The following is a 27,052-nucleotide window of genomic DNA, read 5'->3' on the forward strand; positions in this document are numbered from 1 at the left end:
GTACCCCTTCATCATAATTACCCAATAATTTACTTGTCATGTAATAATTTTTTGATAGATTCTGACTGGTCAGAGGTCAGCTAATAATGAGCACTATTCGTGCCCATGGAAATTCCAATATATTGTTGGAACGTCTGATCGCGAGATAATGGGTTTATCATTTTTCTGTACAGCTGCTTCATCAAATGGATCTCCCAAAGGAGGACTTCCCAAGGAACCGGCTCAACACCAGTGATATGGAATCGAAAGATGAAGAGGAGTCTAAAAAAGATGATATACGAGAGGGTGTAAGTGAATCTATTATAATTTTCCCAAATATTTTAAAGGAAGAAACGTTGTGTATGTCACATACTCATACAATGTTGCGTGTAAAGAATCCCTTAGCAACGCAACTATCCCTTCAACCAAATTGGCCTACATTCAAGATTTGAAATTATAATGATTTGTTTTTCTAGCATATTCGCCATTCTTCTATCGCGTTTCTATCGCCTTGACTTGAACAAAAATCAGATTTATTTCATAGATTTATCTTTCCAGGAAACTTATTTGTAAGTGATACAAATGTTTGTTTTGGCCTGTAAGTATCTATATCTTTTTTATCTTAACCGGAACAAATGGTAGGTAGGTATATAAGTTTGTTAACATCTCTTTCAAAGGAAATGAAAATGGAAGATACACCAACCATGTATTATTTTTAACAGAAACATTATGAAGAAAAACAGTTAATAAAGAGCTTTTAAAACCCCCATAAAGTTTATTTGTCGAAAAAGCTTTCATTTCAGAATAAGTATGCTTAACACCCTGTGACAATTTCCTGACGAATTTTAAGAGTTCTATGAAACTATTATTACTGATAGATTTAGTTGACTAAGTTTGCAGCTCAGTTTATACAGGAGCATAATTCTGAGATACAAATCTAAACTTCTAATCCAGCAGATAATTCTGTTTACATAAATATTACAAGGAATTATTATCCAAAATTATAGTGTTTTGTCTTCTACAAAGTTGTATATGAAAGGCAAAGATAATGAACAGTGATCAATATCACAACTCCTACAAGAAATACAAAGTAGAGAGTTGAGCAAACACGGACCCCTGAAATAAAAACATCATAACATTAGCAATTAAACAGCTCAAACGGTTTCATAAGGTCTAGTAAATCCAGATTGTACGCATTTGTTTTACGAGACCATCGTACATGCACCTGAATCAAGGAAGCTTACTGAGGGCAATATATGCAAAATCATATATGTGAAAGTATGTTTTTGTCTCGTCAAACCTTGTTGTTGATCATAAGGTTTCAAAGGTATGGAAATATTAGCTTTTAAAAAACCTTACGAAGTCATTTATAGACATTTTGGTACATTCCCACATAGCATATTAGGAATGAATGTTTACGTAGAACATTTTGTGTAAAGATTTGTGTTAATTAATTAATTTCCGAAACATTTGCGTTGCTATGTGAAAGACTCGCGTTATTATGTAAAACATTTGCCTAAATATGCGAAGATTTCACGTTGTGCAAACGTTTGGCGATGTTATGCTTTCATTGAACTTCCACCGAAAACATATTTCTTATTAGATGATAATATAATGAAATATGGCTCGTATTTCTAAATACAGATGTAGTCTTCCTATTCAATCCAATATTGTATATGCCTTTGTTTGCAGGATGTTCAAGAAAATCCTGCTGTCCGCTATAATGTTTCGAAATATGCAACATTTGCAGGGCTACCAATCAAGGAATGCTTCGAAGGAGGTATTTAATTCATCTTAAGTTCCTCTCAGTCACTTTTATGATAATCTGTCGGGAAAAAAATCATTGTTTATTTTATTGCATTTACATCATGCTTTTAGCAAATGAACATTCAAAATTCGAATACATCTTGGTACAAAGGGGAAGGACTCGTAAGTGTATTTTCAGGGGAATATAAGTTTCCTGTAACTATAGAAAGAATTTCGAATTTTCAGGTTCGCCAAATGGTGCATAGTTTACTTTCATCTCCGTTAAGTTTTCAAACTTGACGAGACAACAATGTGATTCAATTTGTCTGATAATATATAATTGTCTATCGTAATAAAATTATTATAGATTGTGATGTATATGAATAATCAAGCAATAATCTCTTATCAGCAGATTGGAAAACGTGTTGGAAAATTGAAATTTTGTTTGATTTTTACATTTTGCCGATGAGCCTAATCTAAAAGTATCCATTTCGACAATTTCAGTGAAAGTGAAAGCTGGACAACGAGTCGTTCGAGGTCGAGACTGGGAGAACAACAATGATGACGGAGGAGAGGGAAATATCGGAACGGTGACGTATGTTAATCAGGATACCGTAATGGTTCAATGGGATTCGCAAAAAACATCGTTTGAATATCGCATAGGAAAGGATAGAAAATTCGATCTGAGGTTGTACGATAATGCTCAAACAGGTAATAATTTCAAATCTGTAATCTTCTCGCGAGATTATAACAATTAGTGTGTGTGTTTGTCTGTATGTGTGTGGGTTTTTTTTTTTTGGCATACACAATATACATAAAAATTTGTGTGTTTGCGCGTCCGTGTTTTCTTGTGTGTACGTCAACAATATCAATCGGGGAAAATGTGTTTTTACATACCTTCCAACTGAGAGTTACCTTTTAAGCGTTTGTATGAAAGGTGAAGATAACGAACAGTGATAGTTGGGCAAACACAGACTCATGCAAACATCAGAGGTGGGATCAGGTGCCTAGGAGGAGTAAACATCCCCTTTCGACCGGTCACACCCGCCGTGAGCCCAATATCCTGATCAGGTAAATTCAGTTATCCGTAGTCAAAATCAGTGTGCCAAGAACGACCTAACAATCGGTATGAAAAACGTCAGACAGAATTTGATCCAATGATAGACTGTATTGATGAACTAGATCGTTATAACGACCATAGACTTTGCGAAATGCCGACTTCAATCGAGACTGTTGAAACCCCTGTACCATCAACTTTTTTGCAATAGTTTGTCTCGATTTAATAACTGACCATACACAGAACAAGCTCTTGCGTATCGAATCCGTTGAGAGATATAAACACCATATGCAGGTGATCATGGAATATTGCTACATAAATATGAGAAGTTGACGATGAAGAAGCTGAAATCATCCTGTTTGTCATACAGATGAGTTGTTAGTTTGCCGTTAATGTCCATTTTCAATAAAATACCTAAGTATGAAGCAGAAGTGGACGACTCTGTGGTGTCCTTTATTTCGAGCTCACAGCGATATATCGAATCGACATATGAAAGAACGTTATTATTGTTAATAGACAAAATGTCGTAGATATATCTAAATGTCGAATGGAAGGCCACAGCAAGATATTTTTTCTACTCACGTAGAAGTTTTTGAATAAATTCTGCTTCATATAAATACAGAAGCATGTCAGCTAACAAAGGAGCACAATCCGTGTCCATGGAAATTATAACAGACTGTTCGAAGATCTGATCACGAAAGACCACGAATATATTGTCAATGAGGAGCTCTAGCATATTTTGTATTTCAACAGAGTATTTGTGCGTGGAATCAGAGTGGTGTTTAGCAAAGTAATTTTTTGGTTGACTGATGACTAGATATGAATATTTCCGTTTTTCATTTTTGTTAAAGTAGCAACTGTCTATGATGTCAAAAAGTCTAGTCTTTAATTATCGTGAGAAATGGTCATGCAAAGTATTAAAAAGTCGTAGGTTTTGATATTGTTGATTTGGGAAAATTTTTGCGATTTCAAGTTTAGTAAAAGTTCTTTAGAATGTTTTAGAATCCACTTTTGATTAACACCACTTTTAGCATATGTAGTCGTAGAGTAAGTTTGAAGTTTCTCCTTCATACATGTTAATGTTTTCGTGAGGAGCAAAGAAAGGGGCTTGGTAGAGCATCAATCTGATTAAAGTACAGACCTATATTATTATCTATTTTTATAATAATATAGGTCTGCACTTTAGTCAAATTGGGTAGAGCATTTACTGGATCCAGCAATGTATCTTAGTTTGTAAGGTGTTTTTTTTTTTTGTAGTTTAGGAATCCAGTATAGGTACGATAACTCATATTCATACGACCCATTGACTGGGATATTAAATGTGTCTAAAACTGAAGAATGGTTTTGAAGAATTTCATCTTTTGAAAGGGCAGTTGGAATATAAGTACGGTTAACAAAAGTGGAATTAAATACCAAGTGCGTTTAAAATACAGTTATAATAATGAACCTTACAAAGACAATGATGTTACAAGCTTTGTTAGCTGTAGCCTGAACATAATCTTCATGTAACCTATATATGTCTTTTATCACCTCTGCTTCGGTCAATATCTCTTCTAGTGAATTTTAAGGTATTCTGGTAAAATATTGTAGTCTTGAAATTTAATAGAAAAGGGTGTCATCAAGTTTTCGATGTGTTTTTATTTTACATTCTAAAAATGCGGAATGCAATATATGACATTAAACGCACGCATATTCTAGAAATATGAGTAGATTCCATCCTTAGTATTAGCTGAGTACGTGTCTTTGACTTCACAACTAGTCGTGTTTCTATTCAAAATGCTTCATTCTACTGATATCAGTAACGCAAAGAATCAAGAAATTGATTGAAATATGTGAATCAATATTTATTTAAGTATATTGTCTTTAAAGGCGTGCGGCATGTTCGTTTTCGATGCAATGGATGTTATGAATCTCCAATTATTGGAATGAAGTGGTGATGTCGACAGTGTGAAGATTACAACCTTTGTACAGACTGCTACATGATAAACAAGCATGAGGAATCACATGTTTTTGAGAGAAAACAGGAGAATGAGTCAATAAGGTGACTTTGATTCGGGACTATATGATGCAATATTTACGTGATATAGCTAAATAAAACAAATCTTATGCATACCAGGATTGAAGAGGATATCTAGGCGTCAGTAATGGCCACATTGAATTAGTAATTCATAAACATTCATTCGAGCCTGTATCTCTGTTGGTGGACAGTCTGTACCCGAGGATACTTGTCGTTCGATATATGTTCCTTCATGGATAGTATTGCTTATAGGAGTTATGAGATTGATCACTGTTCGTTATCTAATTATAAGTTATATAATTAATATAAAGAAAACAAGATGGAAACCTAAGGGGTATATTGCTTAATGGGTATTACTCAACGTGACATCGCATGTCAACTAGTTCTAAATGAGGTTTAAAATTTGATGTCTACAAAATGACAATGTTGAGTTCTTTTTTAGAGTCTGTCTTTTTCTTATTTATTCAGTGTAGAATTAGGTCCACGTAAACACATGGACCCTGTTTCAGCTAAAGGAATACTAAATAAAGCCAACGTCAAGTTGCGACGTGTTTCTGGAGATGTACATATGGGTGAGTATATATCTCTGATAAAGTTAAGAAAATGTGTTTTCTGATTGTTTTTGTATTTATTGTTACCGGTCAAATCAATTCAGAAGCTTATTTAAGGAATTACTCTTTTTGAGTTGATCAAGGTAAAATTCGATAGACCTGACAGAAGATATAAAATTCTTTATAACTTGATTCTTACATTTTATTTTAAAACCAAAAAATGATATTTTATTTCGATGAAAAAGTTACGACATATGTATTATGGTGTGACGATGGAAATTTTAAAACAGCGTTACATTAGCGGGATGTCAAAGTGCATTTTTATGTTGACACAGGTAGCTACAAAATTTAGAACCGTTTACAATTTGAGATATAGTTTAAAAGAAATACAAACAGATAGATTGTGGGTTAGATTTTTGTTTTTACGTCCTATCAAGAATTTTGTCATTAATATTGTAGCATCACCAGCTGTGGTTATGAACCTTAAAGTTAGACCTATTTTTCTCGCCCAGCACCGTTTCAACGTGCCAACACTTGTCACGTTAAAATATATCTGTTTGTAAGGTGAAATGCGAAAGACCCGTGATTCTTACTTTTAAAAATCGAGATTTTGGTCAAGGAGCCATAGCACGAGCGAGGCTCGAACTTAGGATCTCCTAGTTACGAAGATAATGCTCTACCACTGACCTACCATGACTGGGCAGACAGACAGATTAACGGATATCCTGAAACAAAGAGAGAGAGAGAGAGAGAGAGAGAGAGAGAGAGAGAGAGAGAGAGAGAGAGAGAGAGAGAGATGTATATAGATAGAGAAATGCATAGAGATATATGGGACAAATGCACCCTATAATGTGCATGTGGGATAATATGACATTATATTAAGTGTATATCGTTATCTAAATGGCTTACTGTTTGTATCTAAGAAGAAAAGTAATATAAATGGCTTGGATGGAAAGATCAACTGAGTGTACTCTCTGGATCAACGGAGTGCACTGAACTTGGGAGAGCTATTAGAGTGTTCGGGGTCAGCTGCACTTCGCAGACGTATGAGTCGAGTGCAATTTTAAGATATGACGTCATAATGGGTGTAAAGCTGGGTTAAGAGGGAAACCGAAAGTGCTATGACTTAACAGAGGAGTTAAAGCCTGGAGCACTATGAGAGGGAGCTCGAGGGAGCATTGTGATATAGACACAATGCACAGTGCACGGGTTAAGAATCTTCAATGTTAAAGTTTTGTAAAGAATGTCCTTAGTTCACAATGGTATTTCCTTTGAACATATTTCTTAATTTCATTCCATAACACAAATTTCAAATTTGTTATTAGAAGGATTTTAATTTTCCAGTTAAATATTAACGCGAAATCCTTTCTGTTTGCCCTTTTCTTCTATTCCCATCATGATACCATCTATTTCCATATCCATTTACACGGTAAATTCTTCTGTTATAAAACACATCAAATGCTATGTAATGATGTTATCGATAAAGTAGCTATTGTGGAAAAATGTATTATGTCATGGGAAAACCAGCGAAAAATAACTATGACGTTGTAGAAAAATAGCTTTTCTGGCAAAAAAAAAAAACTATGACGTTATGGAAAACCAGATTTTTAGAGCAACAACTCCGCTTACAACAAGAAAGTTAACTTCAACTTTGCAGAGAAAACTGACAACGACTGAGAGTTTTACTAAAACGGGAGGGGGTACCTAGAGGAAAACAGAAAGGTCAATTAGTTTCCGAGTATCGTCATATCAAGATCGACAGAGGCCGTCATTTAAAGAAATTCAAAGTTTATTTCGCTACATGCTTAAAAGAACAACCGGGAAATGCAGTGCAACCCCAACGATTATGTACGGCTAGACATTCGGCATTCATCTTTGGATTCTAACATTTAGGTTGGATTTACGCAGTCAAAGAATCTCAACGAGGATAATATTTTAAACAAAACAGAAGTCGTTCAACGATCTAAGAATCGTACGGAAGCCGATAGGTGCCAGAGTATAGAATTAATATTTATTTAACTGGCGGCCGCCACTTAATTTAACTGGCGGCAGCCACTTATTATCTGACGGCCGCCACTTATTAACTGGCCGCCGCAACTTATTATCTGGCGGCCGCCATATAAATTAACTGGCAGCCGCCACGTAATTTAACTGGCGGCCGCCACTTCTTATCTGGCGGCCGCCACTTATTATCTGGCTGTCGCCATATAAATTAACTGGCGGCCGCTACTTAATTTATGTGGCGGCCGCCACTTAATTTAACTGGCGGTCGCCACTTATTATCTGGCGGCCGCCATTTAATTTATGTGGCGGCCGCCAGTTATTTTATATGGCGGCAGCCACTCAATTTAAATTATTTATATGGCTGTCACCAGTTATTCAATTCCTCTCTTTTCTCTATCTCTCTCTCAAAATGAAAGGAGTGAAATCCATCCCCAATGCTTAGTAATATGTATGTGATATATATATATATATATATATATATATATATATATATATATACAATTAAAAGCATTAGATTATTGTTTTTCGATTGTACTGTTGAATATGTAGAACCACGGGGCTGACCCTCCATTTTTTTTTACAACGTTCAATTTCTATTATTTTCACATGCAAACTAAATTATTTTCGCATGTAAAATAAGATTAATTGTCGGATTGGCCCCCATCCCACTCTTTTTGTGGTAGTAATGAATGGTAAAAATGTAATAATGAATCAACTGATCAATTGAAGGATGAAGATAAATTAAGTGGCGGCCGCCAGATAAAATAACTGGCGGCCGCCAGATAATAAGTGGCGGCCGCCAGTTAAATTAAATGGCGGTCACCACATAAATTAAGTGGTGGCCGCCAGTTGAATAAATATTAATTCTATACCCTGGCACCTATCGGCTTCCGTAGAATCGGGATTCGATATTGACACGACATTGTCGATATCGACAGAAAGAGAAATACTTTCTATTTAGTTCTAACACTATGTAAAACAAAGCGAATGCATTGCAACCCCAACGATTATGTACGGCTAGATATTCGGCATTCATCTTTGGATTCTAACATTTGGGTTGGATCTACGCATCCAAAGAATCTCAACGAGGATAATATTTTAAACCAAAGAAAAGTCGTTCAACGATCTAAGAATCGGGATTCGATATCGACACGATATTGTCGATATCAACAGAAAGAGAAATCATTTCTATTTTAGTCCTAACACTATGTAAAACAAAGCGACCGTGATTCGATATAAACGATATCGACAGGGAGAGAAAGCAATCCTATTTTAGTTATACAACCATTATAGAAACGATTATGATTTAATATTGACACAATATCGTCGATATCGACAGGAAGAGAAACCATTTCTATTTTCATTCTAACACCACGTTAAGAAAATTGATCGTGATTCTGTCAAATTTGTAACATTTATATCTTTGTGTCGTTTATGTACATGTACGTATGTGTGTTGTATGTAATTGTCCTTAATCTAAAAGTTTTCTGGCCGGATATGATCTTCACTAATGCTCAAAACAATTTTAGTCAAGTCTTTTGGATTAAAACGTCTCGGCATTTACGCGGTACTACACGTCGTTAACACTCACATCACATGACTGTATCGCATTGCTAAAGAACTACCAAAAAAAATACTAATGGGACGAACATTGCAGAATTCCAGTGATTTAGAATATTCGTATTTCACAATATGTGCAACGCGAATATAAGTAAGCATTCTCTGACTAAGCGTTAACAAATGTAAAATTAATTCCGATCTACATAATATTAATTTGTTTTATCGAACTAGTTCTACATGTATGCGATCTTTTTCGTCTGTTCTGACGTAATATCAGTATTCAGTTGATGTAGTTGAAGGATAAGTCAAATATTTCGAGTCTATGGATAGTGTTTGTCCAACTCTATTTTGCATTCCTTATAGGAGTTTGATCACTGTTCGTTATAATTACCTTTCATTGACCACTGTTCGCTATATTCACCTTTCGTAGCGAATTACGAGATGATTGGACTCTAGTTATATTATTTCAAAATGCGAATCGTGAAGTCATCATATATATATCATCTGTCATATTTGAACGTTCTTTCTTTAGCCACAGGCACATGATTACCTTGCGCCTTTTAATAATTTAAGCTCCACAGTTGAGTTTGGTTTTTCCAAACTTCAATCCCGATTCCTACTGCTTACTTCTATTAATGAAAGTGTTTCTTACGTATTCACAACAAATGTTTTAAACTGTATTTTAAAAATCACCCTGTGCTATCTCTTGAAATGTTAATTTTGTAATATGAATGATGAATTCAACAAATTTGCAGATGATCGTTTTAGACATCGTTTTCCGATATGCGGTTTATGAAAGTTTTTAGCGGAGGTGTCTCATTATGCTCTAGTTATCTGCTATCCAATTTTGGCGTGCGGTGTGCGGTGGGCGGTGTGCGTCAACGTTTTTTGGGAAAAGGACTATATCTGAAGAACCCCTTGGCCAATTTTTGTCAAATTTGTCACAGGGTATTCTTGGCCCAAGGGCTTTCATTTGTACTAAAACTAGGGTTGTGACCCTTTAACAAGGGGAGATAATAGGAAAATGCAAACAAAAGTAGTGGTTGATAAAGAATCTTCTTCTCAAGAACCACTGGACAAATTATCACCAAACTTATGCATAAGGATAGGTTGTAGATATACAATTGTTCAAGGCATCATCCTGGGGCAAAGGGTCACTTCAAAGTTGACCTTAAATTTTGTTTTGTTAAAACTTTGATATTTTGCTTAGTATAAAGACTAAGATCATCAAATTTTGTCAGTTGATGCATCTTAGGACCTAACATCATGTTGTCTCAAAAGAAGGTCATGGTGACCTACTTTTTGAATTTCGCAGGTAATTATTATTGAATGGTTTTTTATGCATATCTTGGACACTTTTGAGCGTATGATCATCAAAATTTGTCAGTCGATGGATCACGGACACTTAAACTGCGTCATGTGAAAAGTATGTCACCATGACCTACTTTTTGAATTTTATGGCTAATCATTTATGAGTATATTTTAGGTTGTTATTTCAGATACCGAGAGGTTTAGAATCATCAAACCTTGTAAGTTGATGCGTCTAGAGGCCTCGAAATATATCTATTTAAAAAAGGAGGTCACAGTGACCAACTTCTTGAACTTTGCAGACATTCAAATGTCATATATTTTTATTTTAGATGTATATTTTGGACACTATTAAAGCTAGAATCATCTAACTTTGTCAGTTGATGCATCTTGAGTCTTCATAGTTTGTTGACTAAAAAATACGTCACCGTGACCAATTTTTGGAATTTCACGGCTATATTTGAATATTTCAGATACTATTTGACTTCCAATCATCAAACTTTTTCAGTTGATGGGTCTTGAGTCTTCAGAGTGTGTCGACCAAAAAGTAGGTCACTGTGACCTACCTTTGGACTTTGACGTTTATATCTGAATATGTCAGATTCTATTTGACTTCAATTATCAAACCTTGTCAGTTGATGCATCTTGAGTCTTTGGAGTGTGTCGACCAAAAAGTAGGTCACGATGGACTTGTTTTGAAATTTGACGGCTATATTTGAATATTATTTGACTTGTCAGTTGATGCATCTTGAGTTTTCAGTGTGTCGACGAAAAGTAGGTCACCGTGACCTACTTTTGGACAGTTACATTTAAATTTTCAGGTACTATTTGACTTAATATCATCAAACTTTGTTAATTGATGAATCTTGGTTAGTGAGAAGTTTAGCCTGTTCTACAATGTATCAGAAGAGGGATTCTAGGCCCACGGGCCTCTTGTTTTATATCAAATGATTGCTGGAGTGTGAAGGTAAACATATTAAAATGTTTCAAAAATCTGTAAGTTTTAGTCACAATTTTTCGGATATGATAGGCTATGAAGTCAAACTTTGGACTACTATGCATGCATGTGCATTTTCATCACTTGGAAACCAGCTGCATGGCTCAGTAGATGGACATTTTTTGGAAATATTCATCTACAATACATTTTCCTCGATTCATATAAAAGAAACATGTTTCTATTGTTGTGATAAAGACAATGACTCATACCTATGTATCTGAAGGGGCATGGACACGGTTGCCTTAATGATTTTATTTTTCCATTTGTATTATTTACAGTGCTTAAATAACGTATTTCTAATGGTCACTCAAAATTTGAATATCATTTGTTGAGTTACAAGCGAGACATAGCACTAAACATTCTTTGGTACATGTATGTAAACAAGTCTTGTGCCATGTGTTTGTTTACATATATATTGCTTGATAGAAAATAGCATGATTAAAACAAAATAAAATGTGCTAAACACTAGAAACTGTTAAATTATGTTCAGACGTAACTATTTTATTGACAAATCTGCTTTAAACGAACTTTTACTGGTATATTTAGCAGGGGATGCTTACTCCTCCTAGGCACCTGATCCCACTTCTGGTGTGCCCAGGGGTCCGTGTTTGCCCAACTATCTATTTTGTATTGCTCATAGGAGTTATGAGATTAATGATCACTGTACGTTATCGTCACCTTTCATGAAACCGAAAACAGGACACGAACCTTGTTTACATAACATTAACCTGTGAGCTCTGTATTTCCCATCTACCTTCACAACTGACATTAAATTTTTACTGACCATTACAAATGCCTTAGTTAAGCATTTTAAACATTAAAATTGTAAAAATAAAATTTGCAAATTTTCATCTCAAATCGTGTCATTGCCCCTTAACATTGCGTGTTTTTAAAGTAATGTGTTCTATTTTTGGAAGCGGTTATGCTCTAAAAAAGGCTGTTCAACATTGTTTTCATGAATTTGGTCAATATACACCCTCGATATAACACATGCACTTTTGATAAAAATATGAAAGGTTTTCAATATATTTAATGTGGTTTGGGGAATTACTTTAAGTCAGCAATTACAAATGCCTCATTTACTACCGGCGTATGATGAAGCCACAAATGTTCCTCATGGGTATTTACTGTCAGATTTAAATCATCAGACAATCGAGGAATTAAGATTAAGAAGTCAAGTATTTACTACCTTAGCAGTGCACATGTCACATAGAGTATAGATAATGACTCCTCATGCTCAACAATTTGATTTCACGAACAACCTTCATCATGATAGACATATAGTCAGGAGTAAATTAGTGCACAAACTAATCTCATTGAATTAGGGCGTAACATATCATTCAACTGGTTTGCATTATTGCATTTACATCATGCTTTTGGCAAATGAACATTCGAAATTCGCATGAATCTTCGTACATTGAGGAAAGACTCGTAAGTGTATTTTTCCAGGGAATAAAATTACCAGTAGCTATGGAAAGAATTTCGAATTTCCAGGTTCACCAGATCGTGCATTTTTAATTTCTTCTCCGTTAAGTTTTCAAACTTGACGAGACAGCAACGTGATTAAAATTGTCTGATACTATCAAATTGTCTATCGTAATATATTTATTATAGATTGTGATGTATATGAATAATCAAGCAATACTCTCTTTTCAGCAGATTGGAAAACGTGTTGGAAAATTGAAATTTTGTTTGATTTTTACATTTTGCCGATTAGCCTAATCTAAAAGTATCCATTTCGACAATTTCAGTGAAAGTGAAAGTGAAAACTGGACTACGAGTCATTCGAGGTCGAGACTGGGAGTACGACGATAATGACGGAGGAGAGGGAAACATCGGAACGGTGAAGCATGTTAGGCAGGATACCGTAATGGTTCAATGGGATTCGCAAGAACAATTGTTTCAATATCGCATAGGAATGGATGGAAAATTCGATCTGAGGTTGTGTGATCAAACAGGTAATAATTTCATATCTGTAATCCTTTTCTCACGAGAATATAACAATTAATGTGTGTATTTGTCTGTATGTGTATGTGTTTTTCTGTATACAAAATATACCTGTATATAAAAATGTGTCCGTGCTTGCTTGTGTGTACGTGAACGGTATCAAACGGGGAAAATGTGTCTTTACATATCTTCAAACTAAGAATTACCTTCTAAGCGTTTGTATGCAAGGTGAAGATAAGGAACAGTCATTAATCTCAAAACCCCTATAATGTAAAACATAGACGGTACCAGATTTGATGCACCAGATGCGCATTTCGACAAATAATGTCTCTTCAATGATGCTCAAGCCGAAATTTTGGAACTTCGAAATAGAATTAAAATTGTAAAAGCTAAAAGGAAAGCTAGAGTGCCAAAAACTGGAGTCAAATTCGTCCATGGATCAGCGCTATGCATGAGGGAGATATAATCTTTAATTTTGAATTGAATTTCTAAATTTTATCCCAGCAATTAAATATACATCCGTATTTTGAAGCTAGTAACGAAGTACTTAGCTACTGGGGTGTAGATACCCTCGGAGACTAATAGTCCAGCTGCAGAGGCCTCGACCCAGGGGTCATAATGTAAAACTTATACGGTACCACTTTTGATGCACCAGATGCGCATTCCGACAAATAATATCTCCTCAGTGATGTTCAACGAAAGATTTTGGAACTTCGAAATAAATCTAGAATTGTAAGAGCTAAACGTAAAAATAAAGTGCCAAAATCTGGAGCCAAATTCGTGCAAGGATCAAAACTATGCATGGGAGAGATATAATCCTGAATTTTGAAATTAATTTCTAACCTTTATCCCAGTAATTAAATATACATCCGCATTTTCAAGTTAGTAACGAAGTACTTAGCTACTGGGCTGTAGAGACCCTCAGGGATTAACAGTCCACAAGCAGAGGCCTAGACCCAAGCAATACAAAATATATAGTTGGGCAAACACAGACACCTGGATACACCAGAGGTCGGATCAGTTGCCTAGAAGGAGGAAACATTCCCTGTCGACCGGTCAAATCAATTCAGAAGCTTATTTAAGGAATTATTATTTTTTGAGTTGACCAAGGTAACATTCGATACACCTGACAGAAAATATAAAATTCTTTATTACTTGATTCGTACATTTTATTTTAAAACCAAAAATAATATTCTATTTAGATGAAAAAATACGACATATGTATTGTGGTGTGACGATGGAAATTCTAAACAGCGTTACATTAGCGGAATGTCAAAGTGCATTTTTATATTGACGCAGGTAGCTACAAAATTTGCAACCGTTCACAATTTCTGTGATATAGTTTAATAGAAATACAGACAGACAGATTGTGGGTTGGATTTTTGTTTTTACGTCCTATCAAGAATTTTGTCATTCATATTGTAGCATCACCAGCTGTGGTTATGAACCTCAAATTTAGACCTATTTTCTCACCCAGCACCGTTTCAAAGTGTCAACGCCTGTCACGTTAACCCTTTCTCTACCGGCACATTTTAGAGGTTTTTAAAAACTAAATGACAATATTTTTACATCGAATAAAATCTGCATGTATCACGATTTGGGATAGGCATATGACATATAATTTTGTGAGGAATTGGACAGGGAATAATTTCTTATAAAGTTTGTCAAGGTATCCCATGACCTCAAAGAGATCTACGTGGTCAAAGGTCATATAAGTGTACATTTTTGCAATTTTTTTCTCTGAAATATATATATTACGACCCCTCTCACTGGATTAGAGTCAAAAATAGGAAATTCTAAATGTATGAGCTGATGTGCCTTTGAAAATACTACAAAAGCATCACAATCAAATAAATCAATTTTATTGACAAACAAATATCTTTGGTTGCTAAGTAACAACACTCGGAGTACAATTTTGACCATAATTTGCCTTTCTACATACATTCGACACAATTTAAACATAATTGCATTGAATGATGATTAGTAAATGTCACATTATTTTAAAAATATAATCTTTAAATAAATCTTAATCATTTTAAAAGGTTTTTAACAAAAAATATGATGAAAAGAATTAAGGTCAAAGGTCATAAAATGGAAACTTTGTACTTTATATACATTGTAAATATCCATCATTTTCTAATAATATGACGTTTTGCCATTATGCTCCACTAAATAGAATAAATATTGCAATATTAAAACAAAGAACTTTATTGTTAATCTAAAATAATTTAATTTTTTTGCATTCAAATATATTTGATTGCTAAGCAACAGCACCTTATCAAATGTTATCAAAAAGTACTACCCGTTTTTCCTCTGCAAGTTCAACGTATACGAATGTTCAAGTACTTACTTTCAATCACTAGATTTAAATGTACTTGCATCATATTTAACAAAAATGTTATCATATTCAACCTCTTAAAACTTATTTCTAGACAACATTCTTGATACACTGTACTTGGTTGTTCCGATAGCGGCATGCATTGGCCAATATCTGTCTATCGACTGGAACTTCACAGCAAACATGTATAAGATAATGCACAAAAAATCTGAAAAAAAGAATTTCTGAATACTTAGCCCTAAATATTAATGTATTGTCAGAGCTTTTGAATGCTCAATTGGCTCTGTAAATGTTTTCAATAGTCAAGGCCCTCTGAAAATTACTAGTATGCATTTAATTACTTATGGAATTTTATCAGAGGTAATTGTAGTACACATCTAATAAATGTGTTAGACGCACAGCAAGATTAATTTTGGTAAAGATAATCTTTTTATTATGCATTTTATTATTCGTTTTAAAATGGAAATCACTATCACAATATCGGTACCTTAAAACTAGTAATACCTGTAAAATTCCTCTACAGTGAGAGGATGCGAATTTCCTTGGGAAGCATAATGACAATCCTTCCCTCGAGATATGACCATCTCAGCATAATGGTTGGTGGCAATACAGATAGAGAAAACCAAATCTTCTGTCAAAAACAGCTTCATAAAATCTGCAGTTCTCTGAATAATCGGGTCCCATATCTGTAAGGAAATTGCAAATAAAATCAGTATTGGCCACCTTACGTTATTTGTCAGCATTTAGAAAACTTGTCATACCTTGTAATTAGAAACAGAATAATGATTTTCCGTTTTTTTGTCTCTTTTTGTATATATGTGATACCTAGTAATGCAGTAAAAAACGCATTTCAGTGTATCATGACGCCATGATTCCATTTGTAAATGTATTATCTGGATTTATTTATTATTATTTGTTGTTAACCAAATGTATACAGATTTAACCCTATATTTAACCTCAAAGTCATACCAACTGAATGTCAGGTTGTCACTCTGAATGAAATGCCATAGTTCTTGGATCAGGTGTCTCTGTGCCCTTCACATCAGCATCCTTCCATCGCATGTCTGGATTTGCCAGCAGACTGTCACTAGCGGACGATACCTGGGAACTTTCCACTAAATATTGGGTTGTCAATACCCTTTTTAAAGATGAAAAGAAATTAAAATTAATAATTGTTGGTTTATGTTTTAAAGCAAAATATAAGTTTCATGGTAGCATGGGACAGTTTCGCACTTAAATACAGCTCAAATTTATTTAAAGATAGAGATGTCCTGTATTTGAAGTGACATTTGGTAGGGGATTGCGTACGTACATGTGTTAGAAATGAATGGAATATTTTATTATACATTGTGAGTGTAGCAGAGTGCGTAATGAAAAAAAAGATATGCATGATGTAAATGTCAGTATTATGCCTAGCATATACATTGGGGTGGGGGGTGGGGGTGGGTACTGAAGAAATTCAGGTTAAAACCTACAGGGTCCAGCGAAAATACTGCAACTCTGAGGGAAAGTATGTGACCCCAGATACAAAAGTAGACTTGAATTGGTTCTTCATGGAACACAGTGTCTAAATCCCCTTGCATGGTACCCTGATGGGGTGTGGATTTAGTCGAAATTAGAGAAAATCTAGGCAAGACCATAGCTCATAGCATACCAGTACCAGCATCTATGGAATACATGTAATTTATGGCCATAAGCTACTCAGTGTATATAAAATACATGAATTTGGATAAAAGAGAAATCTATATGATTTTTCATTAGCCTGTCATAATCAGACTTTGATTGATGTTACGTACATGTACCCCCCCCCCCCTCCATTTCGGCCCAAACACACATTTCGTTTATATTTCTGTTACAATATGAAGAAAATAATTCAAATTATGATAATAAATTTTATCATTACAATGACGTAATATGTGTTTTCCTAGCAGATTGTGTTTTCTTTTCATAGCAAGATAATTTTTGATAAACATGGAAAAATCCTGGAAATTAGCACTCTAACCAGCGGCCATGAATGCCCAGTCTGATTAAAACCACCCCCATCCCCCTTCTCATTGTACACTAAATCCACCCCCTTCTTACACTCGAGCGTCAGGTAGGGAAATAATTCTGGAAAAGGGTGGTGTTAATCAGACGGATTAATGCCGGACCAGGACAGATTAAATGATGTCAGCTCTTAATAAACAATTAGATGTTATTCACTTGGTTTAGATATCATAAAATATAAATATTTTCTTTCATGAAACGACAAATTATGGCATCAAATCGCGTTGATCAATCGTGATTTTTTCATAACATAACTGCATTTTTTCCCTAGTCGGCCTATGTGGCTACATCAACTTACATGTACATGTTTATACTGAATGCATGATCGTTTGGGTCATCCTGCAACAGAAGATCCATGGCATCTTCTGACATCAGGTCGTTTTAAAGATGCAAAATACAAGCCTTCGCTGTGACAGTGAAGCTGTGTTGTTTTCGTTGAAACGGAAACACGTGTGTTCCCCGTGCACACTTTCAGAAAACACCGCGGAGCCCGCGATCCCGATCACGGAAAAATAAAACAATAGGCCTATAGGCTTGCGAATTTCTTTTTAGTTTTATTTGTTTGGCAGGGGGAAATTATTACTATTCCGAACAAATATAACGTTTATATCTGAATTTGAATTATTTCATCTCTCTTTCTTTTCATTTTTTATTTACTCTGCCGATGTAACATTATCAATAGGTGGTTTATGAAGTTACATGTAGGTTGTGTAACTGTTACATACCAATATTGGTTTTATGCTTTTCTAAAAAAAAAAAAAAAAAAAAAAGCAGAGAATACCTGGCTGATTATTTCATACTTATGTGTATATTGTTTTAGTGTATCAAAATGTACTGAATTTACTAAAAGAGGACAATACAAATTCTTTAGTTTTCGTGCGACGCGCGTCGATCGCTTTTAGACGTTTTGTTGCTAATTTTAAAGAAAACCGCGCAGCATGTCCCAATTTCATTTTATCGTAATATACAAACTACCGAGAATTATAACACGAATAAGGGCCCATCAAAAAGGAAATTTTATCTCCTTTTACAGACTTTATTTACTTTTCCCTATTTCCATATATAAATATAGGTAAAACGCCGATATGTTTAAACATTGAGAAATAAAATCGTAAGAAAACGTACATGTGCAAAAAATTGCTATTTTCTTATAACCTTGCCAGGCATTAAAAATAATTTTTATATCTTCTGAAAGCAGGGAATAAATGCTTTTCCAAAATATAAAAAATATTGAATTCATAAGGAGAATAAAAAAAATCATATCGAGGGGGGAAATGACCTTGCGAAAAAGCGTTGCGTCATATTTAGACGAAGCCATCCTTCACTTTAAATGTTTTTTTTTTAATCTAATGGAGTTACTTACTTTATTGATTTTTACATAGTCAAAAATTAGAGAAAATTTCCAAAAATATGATATATAGATCATATATCTTATGACTGTAGTTTCAAAGATTTAGAGACACTCTTTTTGCGTTGCCCTGTTTTTACGTGCCACCGGTCAAATTGACCGGTACGGCAGAGAAGGGGTTAAGGGATATCTGTTTTTAAAGTGAAATACGAAAGACCCGTGATTCTTACTTCTAAAAATCGAGATTTTGGTCAAGGAGCCATAGCACGAGCGAGGCTCGAACTTAGGATCTCCTAGTTACGAAGATAACGCTCTACCACTGACCTACCATGACTGGTCAGACAGACAGATTAAAGTATATCCTGACACAAAGAGAGAGAGAGAGAGAGAGAGAGAGAGAGAGAGAGAGATGCATAGAGAAATACAGGACAAATACATCCCATAATGTGCATGTGGGATAATGTGACATTATATTAAGTGTATATCCTTACTGTTTGTATCTAAGAAGAAAAGTGATATAAACGGCTTGGATAGAAAAATCAACTGAGTGTACTCTCCGGGTCAACGGAGTGCACTGAACTTGGGAGAGCTATTAGGGTGTTCGGGGTCGACTGCACTTGGTAGAGGTATGACTCCGTGGATGTACAGTTACGTGCAATTTTAACCTATGACGTCATAATGGGTGTAAAACTGGGCTAAGAGGGAAACCGAAAGTGCTATGACTTAACAGAGGAGTTAAAGCCTGGAGCACTATGAGAGGGAGCTCGAGGGAGCATTGTGATATAGACACAATGCACAGTGCACGGGTTAAGAATCTTCAATGATAAAGTTTTGTAAAGAATGACGCATGATTTGAAGTTGACTGTTTATTAAAGAAGTTAAACATTTGAACAACGATTTCAACATTTGAACAACAATTTGAACAATCCACACAACAATCTGAAGAGTCTTAAAGTGCGCATATGTTCCTTAAGCCATTTTCTTCCTCACCTTTAATACTTCAATGATAAATTTCTCGAAACATTTGAGTATGTGAAGCAATTCACATATATGTATTTCTATTACATCATATTTTGTCAAATGAAATGCTTCTTTAATCATTATCTTCAATTCTTATAGTTGTCATCTGCTTCATAAACACAATCACTCTGGAAATATATCATTAGTTCACAATGGTACTTCCTTTGAATATATTTCCTAATTTCATTTCATAGCACAAATTTCAAATTTCTTATTAGTAGAATTTTAATCTTCCATTTAAATATTAACACACAATCCTTTATTCTGTCTTTTTCTACTATGACCATCATATACCATATATTTCCATATCCATTTACACGGTAAATTCTTCTGTTATAAAACACATCATGTCAGTATGATCAAACGCTATGTAATGACGTTATGGATAAACTAGCTATTCTGGAAAAATATATTATGTCATGTGAAAACCAGTGAAAAACAAAACTATTACGTTATGGAAAACCAGCTTTTCTGGCAAAACACCAACTATGACGTTATGGAAAACCAGTCTTTCTGGCAAAAAAAAAAACCATGACGTTATGGAAAACCAGAGTTTTAGAGCATCTACTCCGCATGAAACGAGGATGTGAACTTTAGCTTTGCAGAAGAAACTGACAACGACTGAGAGTTTTACAACAACAGTGAGGGGGTAGCTAGAGGAAAACAGAAAGAATAATTAGTGTCTGGATATCATCATATCAAGATCGACAGAGGCAGTCATTTGAAGAAATTCAAAGTTTATTTCCCGACATGCTCAAAAAATAAAATGGGGAATGCATTGCAACCCCAACGATTATGTACGGCTAGATATTTGGCATTCATATTTGGATTCTAACATTTGGGTTGGATCTACGCATCCAAAGAATCTCAACGAAGATAATATTTTAAACCAAAGAGAAGTCGTTCAACGATCTAAGAATCGGGATTCGATATCGACACGATATTGTCGATATCAACAGAAAGAGAAATCATTTCTATTTTAGTCCTAACACTATGTAAAACAAAGCGACCGTGATTCGATATAAACGATATCGACAGGGAGAGAAAGCAATCCTATTTTAGTTATACAACCATTATAGAAACGATTATGATTTAATATTGACACAATATCGTCGATATCGACAGGAAGAGAAACCATTTCTATTTTCATTCTAACACCACGTTAAGAAAATTGATCGTGATTCTGTCAAATTTGTAACATTTATATCTTTGTGTCGTTTATGTACATGTACGTATGTGTGTTGTATGTAATTGTCCTTAATCTAAAAGTTTTCTGGCCGGATATGATCTTCACTAATGCTCAAAACAATTTTAGTCAAGTCTTTTGGATTAAAACGTCTCGGCATTTACGCGGTACTACACGTCGTTAACACTCACATCACATGACTGTATCGCATTGCTAAAGAACTACCAGAAATAAAAAAAAATACTAATGGGACGAACATTGCAGAATTCCGGTGATTTAGAATATTCGTATTTCACAATATGTGCAACACGAATATAAGTAAGCATTCTCTGACTAAGCGTTAACAAATGTAAAATTAATTCCGATCTACATAACTTTAATTTGTTTTGTCCAACTAGGTATACATCTATTCGATCTGTTTCGTCTGTTCTGACGTAATATCAGTATTCAGTTGATGTAGTTGAAGGATAAGTCAAATATTTCGAGTCTATGGATAGTGTTTGTCCAACTCTATTTTGCATTCCTAAAAGGAGTTCTGAGATTGATCACTGTTCGTTATAATTACCTTTCATTGACCACTGTTTGCTATATTCACCTTTCGTAGCGAATCACGAGATGATTGGACTCTAGTTATATTATTTCAAAATGCGAATCAGGAAGTCATCATATATATCATCTGTCATATTTGAACTTTCATTCTTTAGCCACAGGCACATGATTACCTTGCGCCTTTTAATAATTTAAGCTCCACGGTTGAGTTTGGTTTTTCCAAACTTCAATCCCGATTCCTACTGCTTACTTCTATTAATGAAATTGTCTCTTATGTATTCACGACAAATGTTTTAAACTGTATTTTAAAAATCACACTGTGATATCTCCTGAAATGTTAATTTTGTAATGTAAATGATGAATTAAACAAATTTGCAGATGATCGTTTTAGACATCGTTTTCCGATATACGGTTTATGAAAGTTTTTAGCGGAGGTGTCTCATTATGCTCTAATTATCTGCTACCCAATCTTTTTAGTTCTTCTGGGCGGAAGGCTCAAAGAGCTAATCATATGGCCATGTCTGGCATGCGGTGTGCGTTGTGCGTCAACGTTTTTTTTGGGAAAAGGGCTATATCTAAAGAACCCCTTGGCCAATTTTTGTCAAATTTGCTACAGGGTATTCTTGGCCCAAGGGCTTTCATTTGTACTAAAACTAGGGTTGTGACCCTTTAACAAGGGGAGATAATTAGGAAAATGCAAACAAAAATAGTCGTTGTTAAAAAATCTTCTTCTCAAGAACCACTGGACAAATTATCACCAAACTTATGGATACGGATAGGTTGTAGATATAAAATTGTTCAAGGCATCATCCTGGGGCAAAGGGTCACTTCAAAGTTGACCTTAAATTTTGTTTTGTGAAAGCTTTGATATTTTGCTTAGTATAAAGACTAAGATCATCAAATTTTGTCAATTGATGCATCATTCAACCTAATATCATGTTGTCTCAAAAGTAGGTCATGGTGACCCATTTTTTGAATTTCGCAGGTAATTATTATTAAATGGATTTTGATGCATATCTTGGACACTTTTGAGCGTATGATCATCAAAATTTGTCAGTCGATGGATCATGGAACCTTGAACTGCGTCATGTGAAAAGTATGTCACCATGATTTACTTTCTGAATTTTATGGCTAATCATTTATGAATACATTTTAGGTTGTTATTTCAGATATCGAGAGGTTTAGAATCATCAAACCTTGTAAGTTGATGCGTCTAGAGACCTCGAAATATATCTGTTAAAAAAGGAGGTCACAGTGACCAACTTTTTGAATTTTGCAGACATTCAAATTTCACATTTTTAATTTTAGATGCATCTTTTGGACACAAGGAAAGCTAGGATCATCAAACTTTGTCAGTTGATGCATCTTGAGTCTTCATAGTTTGTTGACTAAAACCGTGACCTACTTTTGGAATTTCACGGCTATATTTTAATATGTCAGATACTATTTGACTTCCAATCATCAAACTTTGTCAGTTGATGCATCTTGAGTTTTTGGAGTGTGTCGACCAAAAAGTAGGTCACTATGGCCTTGTTTTGGAATTTGACGGCTATATTTGAATACTATTTGACTTGTCAGTTGATGCATCTTGAATCTTCAGTGTGTCGACCAAAAGTAGGTCACCGTGACCTACTTTTGGACAGCTACATTTAAATTTTCAGGTACTATTTGACTTAACATCATCAAACTTTGTTAATTGATGAATCTTGGTTAGTGAGAAGTTTAGCCTTTTCTACAATGTATCAGAAGAGGGATTCTAGGCCCACGGGCCTCTTGTTTTATATCAAATGATTGCTGGAATGTGAAGGTAAACATATTAAAATGTTTCAAAAATCTGTAAGTTTTAGTCACAATTTTTCGGATATGATAGGCTATGAAGTCAAACTTTGGACTATTATGCATGTATGTGCATTTTCATCACTTGGAAACCAGCTGCATTGCTCAGTAGATGGATTTTTTTTGGAAATAACCATCAACAATACATTTTCCTCGATTCATATAAAAGAAACATGTTTCAATTGTTGTGATAAAGACAATGACTCATACCTATGTATCTCAAGGGGCATGGACATGGTTGCTTTGATGATTTTATTTTTCCATTTGTATTATCTACACTGCTTAAATAACGTATTTCTAATGGTCACTCAAAATTTGAATATCATTTGTTAGGTTACAAGCGAGACACAGCACTAAAAATTCTTTGGTACATGTATGTAAACAAGTATCGTGCCATGGGTTTGTTTACATATATATTGCTTGATAGAAAATAGCATGTTTAAAACAAAATAAAATGTGCTAAACACTAGAAACTGTTAAATTATGTTCAGACGTAACTATTTTATTGACAAATCTGCTTTAAACGAACTTTTACTGGTATATTTAGCAGGGGATGCTTACTCCTCCTAGGCACCTGATCCCACTTCTGGTGTGCCCAGGGGTCCGTGTTTGCCCAACTATCTATTTTGTATTGCTTATAGGAGTTATGAGATTGATCACTGTTCGTTATCGTCACCTTTCATGAAAACGAAAACAGGACACGAACCTTGTTTACATAACATTAACCTGTGAGCTCTGTATTTCCCATCTACCTTCACAACTGACATTAAAATTTTACTGACCATTACAAATGCCTTAGTTAAGCATTTTAAACATTAAAATTGTAAAAATAAAATTTGCAAATTTTCATCTCAAATCGTGTCCATTTCCCTTTAACATTGCATGTTTTTAAAGTAATGTGTTCTATTTTTGGAAGCGGTTATGCTCTAGAAAAAGGCTGCTAAACATATTTTTTTCATGAATTTGGTCAATATACACCCTCGATATAACACATGCACTTTTGATAAAAATATGAATGGTTTTCAATATATTTGATGTAGTTTTAGGAATTACTTTAAGTCAGCAATTACATATGCCTCCTTTACTACCGGCGTATGATGAAGCCACAAATATTCCTCATGGGTATTTACTGTCAGATTTAAATCATCAGACAATCGAGGAATTAAGATTAAGAAGTCAAGTATTTACTACCTTAGCAGTGCACATGTCACATAGAGTATAGATAATGACTCCTCATGCTCAACAATTTGATTTCACGAACAACCTTCATCATGATAGAGATATAGCCAGGAGTAAATTAGTGCACAAACTAATCTCATTGAATTAGGGCGTAACATATTATTCAACTGGTTTGCATTATTGCATTTACATCATGCTTTTGGCAAATGAACATTCGAAATTCGCATGAATCTTCGTACATTGAGGAAAGACTCGTAAGTGTATTTTTCCAGGGAATAAAATTACCAGTAGCTATGGAAAGAATTTCGAATTTCCAGGTTCACCAGATCGTGCATTTTTAATTTCTTCTCCGTTAAGTTTTCAAACTTGACGAGACAGCAACGTGATTAAAATTGTCTGATAATATCAAATTGTCTATCGTAATATAATTATTATAGATTGTGATGTATATGAATAATCAAGCAATACTCTCTTTTCAGCAGATTGGAAAACGTGTTGGAAAATTGAAGTTTTGTTTGATTTTTACATTTTGCCGATTAGCCTAATCTAAAAGTATCCATTTCGACAATTTCAGTGAAAGTGAACGTGAAAGTTAAAGACCGAGTCATTCGAGGTCGAGACTGGAAAAACAACAATGATGACGGAGGAGAGGGAAAAATTGGAACGGTGACGTATGTTAATCAAGATACCGTAATGGTTAAATGGGATTCGCAAGAACAATTGTTTCAATATCGCATAGGAATGGATAGAGAATTTGATCTGAGGTTCTACGATCAAACTGGTAATAATTTCATACCTGTAATCCTTTTCTCACGAAAATATAACAATTAATGTGTGTATTTGTCTGTATGTGTATGTGTTTTTCTGCATACAAAATATACTTGTATATAAAAATGTGTCCGTGCTTGCTTGTGTGTACGTGAACGGTATCAAACGGGGAAAATGTGTCTTTACATATCTTCAAACTAAGAATAACCTTCTAAGCGTTTGTATGCAAGGTGAAGATAATGAACAGTCATTAATCTCAAAACCCCTATAATGTAAAACGTATACGGTACCAGTTTTGATACACCAGATGCACATTTCGACAAATAATGTCTCTTCAATGATGCTCAAGCCGAAATTTGGAACTTCAAAATAAAATTAGAATTATAAAAGCTAAAAGGAAAGCTAGAGTACCAAAAACTGGAGTCAAATTCGTCCATGGATCAGCGCTATGCATGAGGGAGATATAATCCTTAATTTTGAATTGAATTTCTAAATTTTATCCCAGCAATTAAATATACATCCGTATTTTGAAGCTAGTAACGAAGTACTTAGCTCCTGGCTGTAGAAACCTTCGGGGACTAACAGTCCAGCTGCAGAGACCTCGACCCAGGGGTCATAATGTAAAACTTATACGGTACCAATTTTGATGCACCAGATGCGCATTTCGACAAATAATATCTCCTCAGTGATGTTCAACGAAAGATTTTGGAACTTAGAAATAAATCTAGAATTGTAAGAGCTAAAAGTAAAACTACAGTGCCAAAAACTGGAGCCAAATTCGTGCAAGGATCAGAACTATGCATGGTAGAGAGATAATCCTGAATTTTGAAATGAATTTCTAACCTTTATCCCAACAATTGAATATACATCCATATTTTCAAGGTAGTAACGAAGTACTTAGCTACTGGGCTGTAGAGACCCTCGGGCACTAACAGTCCACAAGCAGAGGCCTAAACCCAAGCAATACAAAATTGATAGTTGGGCAAACACAGACCCCTGGATAGACCAGAGGTAGGATCAGTTGCCTAGGAGGAGGAAACATTCCCTGTCGACCGGTCAAATCAATTGAGAAGTTTATTTAAGGAATTATTATTACTTGAGTTGACCAAGGTAACATTCGATACACCTGAAGGAAAATATAAAATTCTTTATTACTTGATTCGTACATTTTATTTTAAAGCCAAAAATAATATTCTATATAGATGAAAAAATTACGACATATGTATTGTGGTGTGACGATGGAAATTATAAAACAGCGTTACATTAGCGGGATGTCAAAGTGCATTTTTATATTGACGCAGGTAGCTACAAAATTTGCAACCGTTCACAATTTCTGTGATATAGTTTAATAGAAATACAGACAGACAGATTGTGGGTTGGATTTTTGTTTTTACGTCCTATCAAGAATTTTGTCATTCATATTGTAGCATCACCAGCTGTGGTTATGAACCTCAAATTTAGACCTATTTTCTCGCCCAGCACCGTTTCAACGTGTCAACACCTGTCACGTTAAGGGATATCTGTTTTTAAGGTGAAATACGAAAGACTCGTGATTCTTACTTCTAAAAATCGAGATTTTGGTCAAGGAGCCATAGCAAGAGCGAGGCTCGAACTTA

General features: G+C 34.7%; 1 protein-coding gene across 1 annotated transcript in view; it reads left to right on the forward strand.

The window, feature by feature from the left end:
• LOC125654139 (transcriptional regulator ATRX homolog) overlaps nt 1-27,052 on the forward strand; it is a 90,300-nt gene that overhangs the window by 39,896 nt on the left and 23,352 nt on the right. Inside the window, exons 5-11 of the mRNA XM_056143775.1 lie at nt 174-287; nt 1,672-1,759; nt 2,230-2,436; nt 4,652-4,823; nt 5,268-5,371; nt 12,971-13,177; nt 25,243-25,339. Coding sequence (XP_055999750.1) covers nt 174-287; nt 1,672-1,759; nt 2,230-2,436; nt 4,652-4,719 — 477 coding nt within the window. The 3' untranslated portion in view covers nt 4,720-4,823; nt 5,268-5,371; nt 12,971-13,177; nt 25,243-25,339. The remainder of the gene's footprint in view (nt 1-173; nt 288-1,671; nt 1,760-2,229; nt 2,437-4,651; nt 4,824-5,267; nt 5,372-12,970; nt 13,178-25,242; nt 25,340-27,052) is intronic.

The sequence above is a fragment of the Ostrea edulis genome, chromosome 7 (assembly GCF_947568905.1).
Source record: "Ostrea edulis chromosome 7, xbOstEdul1.1, whole genome shotgun sequence".
Taxonomy (NCBI): Eukaryota; Metazoa; Mollusca; class Bivalvia; order Ostreida; family Ostreidae; genus Ostrea; species Ostrea edulis.